At 32.7% G+C, this 8,509-nt stretch overlaps 1 protein-coding gene across 1 annotated transcript in view; it reads left to right on the forward strand.

Moving 5' to 3' along the window:
• Window positions 1–8,049, forward strand: part of ATG4C (autophagy related 4C cysteine peptidase) — an 85,616-nt gene extending 77,567 nt beyond the window's left edge. Inside the window, exon 11 of the mRNA XM_007164341.2 lies at window positions 6,898–8,049. Coding sequence (XP_007164403.2) covers window positions 6,898–7,065 — 168 coding nt within the window. The 3' untranslated portion in view covers window positions 7,066–8,049. The remainder of the gene's footprint in view (window positions 1–6,897) is intronic.
• Window positions 8,050–8,509: the final 460 nt, after the last annotated feature.

An 8,509-nucleotide genomic window follows, 5' to 3' on the forward strand; every position in this document is an offset into this window, starting at 1 on the left:
CAAGCAATTAGGTTATATTTTATTTGAAGAGGATTTTAAAAGGGCAATACCTTAGGGGGTAGAAAAAAATTAATGAAGTATTTGATCAAGCCAAATTGTGCATTATTTCTTGTTAGTCCAAGTGTTTTGATTTTTTTAAAGAGAAATGGTGTTTTTGGATTTCTCAGAACTGTTTTATCAAATGAGCTGTATTGTTACCTTCCAATAAACTTGTTTAATCTGATCTATTCTACTTATAGGATCTTGGAAATAGGTTTATTTAATTCCTCTTATTACCTTTAAACTTCTGCATTTTTCTGGCCCTTGAGTACTGCTAAAACATGTATAGGGCCATAAACTCTGTCTATATTTAGTACTTTAGAAAGTAAAAAAATTACTTATTTAGGAAGTAAGCCTAATTGATGGCTCTCTTTATTCGTATCAATATTATAGGTTATCATTTTTTATGGTAAGTAAAACTAAAACTAGAATCATTTTTGGGAATTCTTAACTTGAGCTCAGTTGTAATATGTATACCTTATTACTGCTTCACTTCCAATTAATTTTATTCAGGAAAATGGACATAGTGGGTTGAAATTTTACTTTTATAACATAAAAATAGAATGGAAAAGTTAAATAAAAAGTTTCATTTAAGTTAGGTTTAGTTTACTTGACCTGCCATGTAAAAGAGGAAATTTAACAGGAACATGACAGAAAAATGAATGAGGAGAGGAGAAAATGAGATATGTGAGAACCTTTTCTTATTCCTCATTTCTCACAGTTGTCGTCTTTTCATTCTTCTTTTCAACCTGAAAGGCCAAGTGAACATAAGAAAATATGTTTTCTCCATTTTCCCCTCTTTTATTACTTGAAATTAGTATATACATTTGTATATTTTAGTTTGACAATTCTCTGGCTTTATAAAGTATCATGTGTGTGCTAAAATATACAAATACAGATGATATGGTAATATAGATTGACATTGATGAACATTTTCCATTAAAAAGTCCCATTTATGTTTCTGTTAGTTTATTTTTTATCTAGGTTGAAATAAGTATATTTAGAACAGTGATGTAGTCTACCTCTGGAATAGAAAAAAGCCCAAATTACTGTTACCAAATTAAGAAAAACAATATTCATAAATGAGTTGCATGTTGATATTTTCTGATTAAAAACAGATAGTTTTGTGGTTTTATACTAATAGTCTTTACACTGGAAAACTCCTTACAAGTTATTGCTCTTGATGCATCCAAGTAATATGCAGTATTAAAGCAATGAGAAACCATGTTGAAATATAATATGGAAGTACTGAGAATTTTGCCAGAGTCAATTAACTTTGCTTTAATTATACTGTTGTTCTTAAGTTAATAGCTTTTTGGTAGCAGTATCAAAACCTCACTTTGTCAGTTAATAACTTGATCATTTACTTTTGCTTGGAAGATTGTAAGTTAAGCAATTTTCCTTCTTAAAACCTGAATTCAGCATTTTTAGTTAAACTGTTATTTTTTTCTTTGAAAATTAAAACATCTTAAATTATTTGTTTCTATATAGGATATATTTTCAGTTTTCTCATTTTGAAATTGAGGCCAGGTAGTCTAGATTCTCATGTTTAATTTGTAATGCTATGTGAATGAATATTCTAATGCTTATGCCACATGAGTTTTAAAATGTTAATAAAAATTGTTAAATTAATTCAGTGTTTAGCAGAGCTCAGTCCAGCAAGTATCTGAGTAACTGTCATGTTGAAAACAAAATGACCAAGGCTTTGCCCTCAAGTAGCATTTATAGTTCAGGAGGCGGAATAAGGCAAGTAGACATGTATTACATTGAATATGATAAGCATTCATACAGAAATAGAAATAAATTGGTAGGGTAAGGAAGAGTGTTAAAATGAGAGAGATGTCACATCCAAGTCAAAGTTCTTTATTGTGATGGTGATATTTAATATGAGCCTTAAAGTGTACGCTTAATTTCTTTTGGCTAAGGGAGAAGGGGGAGGGTATGTCAAGCAGAGGAGATAACAAGAGGAAAAGTATTGGAAAAGAAAAATGTAGAGCTTCTCTAGAGAATGGCAAATAGTCCAATTTGTTAGGTGCCATGGGTACATATAGGGCACGATTTTTTGTCTTCTGATTGCACGAATCAGAATCCCTAGAGGTATGGCCTGGGAGCCTCCATTTCTAACAAACTTCACAAGTAATCTTGTACACCAAATTTGAGAAACACTAGTGTAAGACAGTACAACCCAAAGTGTGATACTTGATATTTTTAGGTGACCCTGGGACAAATATTCTGATACTTATATATGTATATTCATATTAAAAAAGAATAGCTGGCTTATTAAACATGTGATTTCCTACTTATCATTGACCTGCACAAGGCTATTGGGGTTAAAATTATGAAAAGAAAAATATTCATTAATTGTAATAGAGATGGCATATATAGTGAAAATAAGGAAGGAGGTATATAAATGTCCAAGGCTTGGGAAACACTGCTATAGGAAATAGTGAAGGATGAGGCTAGAAAAGGAGGTTGGAATAATATTGTGGAGAGTATTGAATGCCAGGCTGAAGAAGTTTGTACTTTGCAATATGTTTATTTTATTAAATTAGTTTTTAAAAATTTCAAGCATATAGAAATATAGAGGATAGAATAATAAATACCCATGTGCTACCTCTAAGCTTAAGGGAAAAAAAAAACCCCACGGATATAATCGAAGTGTATTACCCTTCCCCAATCTTATTCCCTTATTTCCTTCCCAGTGGTAGCCACTATCCTAAATTAGTGTAAATTAGTATACTTGATGTATCTGTAAACAACATACACTGTTTTTTTTGTATGTTCTTAAACTTGTCATTAATTATATATTCATAGAAAAATGTATGTATCCTTTTGCAACTTGCTTTTTCATTTGATAGTGACTTGGAGATTATATCTATTCATGTTGGTCTAGCTTATTCATTTAAACTGCTAAATAGTAGTACAATGTATATTCTCAATTGTACATATATATATTCCTTTTTGATTTCTTTTCCATTATGGTTTTTTCACAGGATATTGAATATAGTTCCCTGTGCTATACAGTAGGACCTTGTTGTTTGTCGGTTTATTTATTTATTGAGGTACAGATGTTGAACATCTTTTCATGTACCTGTTGACCAATCGGTATGTCTTCTTTAAAGAAACAACTATTTAGGTTTTCTCCCCTTTTTTTGATTGGGTTGTTTGTTTTTTTTGCTATTGAGTTGTATGAGCTGTTTGTATATTTTAGATATTAACCCCTTGTCAGCTGCATCGTTTGCAAATATTTTCTTCCATTCTGTAGGTTGTCTTTTAATTTTGTTGATGGTTTCCTTTGCTGTGCAAAAGCTTATAAGTTTGTTTAGGTCCCATTTGTTTATTTTTGCTTTTATTTCTTTTGCCTTGGGAGACTGATCTAAGAAAATATTGCTATGATTTATATCAAAGAATGTTTTGTCTATGTTCTCTTCTAGGAGTTTTATGGTGTCATGTCTTGTATTTAGGTCTGTAAGACATTTTGATTTTGTTTTGTATATGGTTTGAGAGAGTGTTCTAATTTTATTGATTTATGTGAGGCTGTCCAGCTTTCCCAGCACCACTTGCTGAAGAGATTGTCTTTTCTCCATTGTATATTCTTGCTTCCTTTGTCATAGATTAATTGACAGTAGGTGTGTGGGTTTACTTCTGGGCTCTCTGTTCTGTTCCATCGATCTATGTGTCTGTTTCTGTGCCAATACCATGCTGTTTTGATTACTGTAGCTTTGTAGTATTGTCTGAAGTCTGGGAGGGTTTTGCCTCCAGCTTTGTTCTTTTTCCTCAGGATTGCTTTGGCAACTCCGGGTCTTTTGTGGTTCCATATAAATTTTAAGATTATTTGTTCTAGTTCTGTGAAAAATCTCTTGGATAATTTGATAGGGATTGCATTAAATCTATAGATTGCTTTGAGTAGTACTGCCATTTTAACAATATTAATTCTTCCAATCCAAGAGCATGAGATATCTTTCCATTTCTTTAAATCATCTTCAATTTCCTTTATCAGTGTTTTATAGTTTTTAGTGTATAGGTCTTTCACCTAGGATGCTGCCGTTTTAGATTAGCACTACTATTCATTTCCTTCTAATCTTTTTTCTTTCTTTTTTTAATAATTGTGTTTTTTCTTTTTCCTTTTTTAAGTTGAATTATAATTGACATACAATATTAGACTAGTTTCAAGTGTACAACATAGTGATTCAGTATTTTTACACATTATGAAGTGATCACCATGATAAGTCTAGTTACCATCTGTCACCATACAGAGTAATTACAATATTATAGACTATATTCCCCATGCTGTACAATACGTCCCTGTGACTTATTTTATTTTATTTTTATTTATTGATTTATTTATTTAAACATCTTCATTGGAGTATAATTGCTTTACAAGGGTGTGTTAGTTTCTGCTTTATAACAAAGTGAATCAGTTATACATATACATATATCCCCATATCTCTTCCCTCTTGCGTCTCCCTCCCTCCCACCCTCCCTATCCCACCCCTCTAGGTGGTCACAAAGCACCGAGCTGATCTCCCTGTACTATGTGGCTGCTTCCCACTAGCTATCTGTTTTACATTTGGTAGTGTATATATGTCCATGCCACTCACTCACTTTGTCCCAGCTTACCCTTACCCCTCCCCGTATCCTCAAGGCCATTCTCTAGTAGGTCTGCATCTTTATTCCTGTCTTGCCCCTAAGTTCTTTTTTTAATTAATTAATTTATTTATTTTTGGCTGTGTTGGGTCTTCGTTTCTGTGCGAGGGCTTTTCTCTAGTTGTGGCGAGCGGGGGCCACTCTTCATCGTGGTGCGCGGGCCTTTCACTGTCATGGCCTCTCTTGTTGCGGAGCACAGGCTCCAGACGCGCAGGCTCAGTAGTCGTGGCTCATGGGCCCAGCTGCCCCGCGGCATATGGGATCCTCCCAGACCAGGGCTCGAACCCGTGTCCCCTGCATGGGCAGGCAGATTCTCAACCACTGCGCCACCAGGGAAGCCCCCTTCATGACATTTTTTTTTTAGATTCCATATATATGTGTTAGTATATATGGCTGAGTAATATTCCATTGTATATATATATGCCACATCTTCTTTATCCATTCATCTGTTGATGGACACTTAGGTTGCTTCCATGTCCTGGCTATTGTAAATAGAGCTGCAATGAACATTGTGGTACATGACTCTTTTTGAATTATGGTTTTCTCAGGGTATATGCCCAGTAGTGGGATTGCTGGGTCATATGGTAGTTCTATTTTTAGTTTTTTAAGCTCTGCATGTTGAGTTGAAAATGATACAATGATACCTGCTTGTTAGATACTGGACTTTTATAAGTGACGTTAAATGAATATAAAATGGTAACAATTTTGAACTGTATTCCAGCCATTGGCTCGAGGTGAAAGATGATTGATCAGATGCTGGCCCCCTCTGTCTCTTACTTTTCATTTCCACATTTGTGCCCTTCTCTCTACCTTTTTTTTTTTTTAGAATGTAAGTTAAATAAATTTGAGACGTGTAAAAAGTAGGAGCACAATATGAATTATAGGATCGATCATATTTCATCACGTCTGGTTTTTTAAGTACTTGATTGTTTTTAAATGGTTCATTTCCACTCAATTAGAAAATGGATTTCATATAAAGTGTCTCATTGAAATATTTTAAATTTAACATTGTATCTGTATCCTAGGGCTACATATTTATTTTAGCCAAGAGAATCTATAAATGTAATATATAAGAATTTGATGAGCCTTCAGTTGAATATCAACATTTGGGAGAATTTAGTTTTTACTGCTAAAATTATCCTTAAGTTATATTTAATTGATCATGATTAATGATGTATAAGTACTATTGATATTTTTTCAGCATTCTTTGTAACTCACATAAACTTTTCAGAATCCTTCTTATAAGTCCTGGTTACCTATAGAAATGTTTATTTCTATAAAAACATCCTTCACTCAAAAATTTTTATGCACCTTAAAATGAAAATTGTTTTAATTTTTTAATAGACTTTGTTTAACAGAAATATTTAAATGGTTTAGAATGGGTTGTTGGCTTGTCAACGAATCCCATATTGACAGAGGTTATATAAAGGTTGTCAGTGTTCTCACAAAATTCCAGGTATTACTTCTTTTACTTCTAAATTGTGTAATGTAACTTTAGAAGGTAATATGTAAAGTGTGGATTGTTACTGTGTATAAGAATACTGTTTTTCATCTTAACTAGATTATTGCAGAAATATATTTTTTTAATATAGAAATCTTTGAAGAGACCAAACTTGATTTTAAAAAATAACTTTTTATTGCTTTTTGTCATCCTAACATTTCTCTGAGATAAGGATATTGGATAACTTTTGCCCAGTTTTATAGGTGATACTCAGGTAGAGTAATTTGTCAAATATCACATCAAAGTTAAGTTGTAGAAGTGAGATTAGAATGGACCTTTTGACTTAGTTTAATTTTTTTTCTGTGTTACGGTACTAAGCAGTCACTCACAGTATTTTACCATAATCAGTGATACCATTTTGTTTTATTGTCTGTTACCAGCAATAGCAGGTAAATCTTAACTCACTAGTAAGCCTTCAAATGAATGTGACCAGAAGACTTTACTTTTGGGGGTTTTGGGTAGGAATGATAATATAGTTAATTTCTGATGGTCTAATCCTAATGGGGAAGTAGGTATTTAGCAATAAATAAACTATACAATGCTGATCAACTTTTGTCTTTTAGCCAGAACAGTAAAGCAGTAGCACTGGATAAATGTAAATGAGAGACGCTAACAAGAGAGATTCAGGGCTAAAACATTAGATTTCATCATGTGGTCCTACTGTGCACTATTGCATCCAATAAGGGATTCTTCTGTTCTTTCTGTTACAGATGCTGAAAATTTCTTCTAAGGAGAAATATCCCTTATTTACTTTCGTAAATGGTCATTCCAGAGACTATGATTTTACATCTACTACAACCAATGAAGAAGACCTTTTCTCAGAGGATGAAAAGAAAAGATTAAAAAGATTTAGCACAGAAGAGTTTGTCTTGCTGTAAAGATTAGCACATTTGTGCTTGATGAGAAGAAATCCTTTGAAGGAAGCAAAATGAAGAGAAACAAGTATACTTGAAACTGGTTTATTTTCACAAATACCTTAATTTTGTACGTTCTTTAAAAAAAAACATTTAAAAATATACAAGTTTTAAAGATATTTTTTTGAAAGAGAAATGATTCAGTGAATCTTGATTTCTAATAAATATCAAGTGATTCTGGCTGCATTCCTGTTTCCCTAAGATCTGCTAATGATAACTCTACCTTAACTGCAAGTCTTCCAGTCTTCAAATTCTTCCACCTGGGTCCAGTATTCTCCTGAAGGTTTTGTGATATTGGGCCCCAAAATAGGATCACCAAATAGTTTCAAAAGCTTCAGTTTATACTAATGACCAGAAGAGCAGAGAATGAATCTTCAATGCTGCCTAAGCCTCCTGATATTAATGCAACCAAAGGATGCTTTTGGATGTATCTTGATATATATTAAATAGTAATTTTTAGCTGTGATATGATACAATTACATAAGCAGAATTTTGAGTTAAGGTAATACTTAGCAATATGATTTTATAATGGCTCCTCATTTTGCTTGCTGTTGAGCCTTGTCTGAGGAGTGAAGGTAAGGTATTGGTTTTCCCCACTGATTTAAAGGTTATGTTATTAATAATAACTACATCCAGTCTAACAGATAAAGGCAAAATTGTTTGTTTCCTATCTCAAGAATGAAATTTTATGCAAACTCTACTTATTATGCAGTTTTAAAATCTAAAGATAAGTACCAGGAAAGATATCAGTAGATGCTCCTCCATGTGATTTTTGCTATTTGTATAAATCAGTACAGTGGTGTTTAGAAGCTGAGGCCATCTGTAAGGTAAATCTGCCTTAAGTGTATTATGTATTACTTAAAGGCAAATTTGTGATATAAAAGTATGAGTTATTATTGAGCCAGGTTTATAAAATAAGTACTTTAATAAAGATGTAAGAACATAAAATGCCTTTGTTTTGGTTTTAATGGGATTATTTTAATCCTTTCATTTGAAAAATCATTGTCTCAAATGAATTCTGTTTATTTATAATGAAGGCAAATAATATTGTTGCTTTGGAAGCAAGTATTAACTTATTTTATGAAGCTTCCATGTTTCAGTGTGAAAAGGTGACTTATAAAGACAAAAAATTGTGTATCATTTAAAGTCATTGATTTTTTTCCTTCAGGAAGCCTATTTGTTAAGTGTACAGTTACACGCAAAACTGAAAGAGGGTGGGCAGATAGACTGCTTTGGTATGCCTGATGAGAGAAATCAGGTTTGGCATTTCCTGGTGAAGATAGTTTATTGAATTCAAAAAATAGTCAGTAATCTAAAATTTTCCTTTACCCTAGATGAAATCTGGACAAGTTAAGTATGGTACTGATTTTCCTAGAATGCGAAAGCAGTACAGGTACAACAAGAAGCC

This window comes from Balaenoptera acutorostrata, chromosome 1 (genome assembly GCF_949987535.1).
Source record: "Balaenoptera acutorostrata chromosome 1, mBalAcu1.1, whole genome shotgun sequence".
Classification (NCBI taxonomy): domain Eukaryota; kingdom Metazoa; phylum Chordata; class Mammalia; order Artiodactyla; family Balaenopteridae; genus Balaenoptera; species Balaenoptera acutorostrata.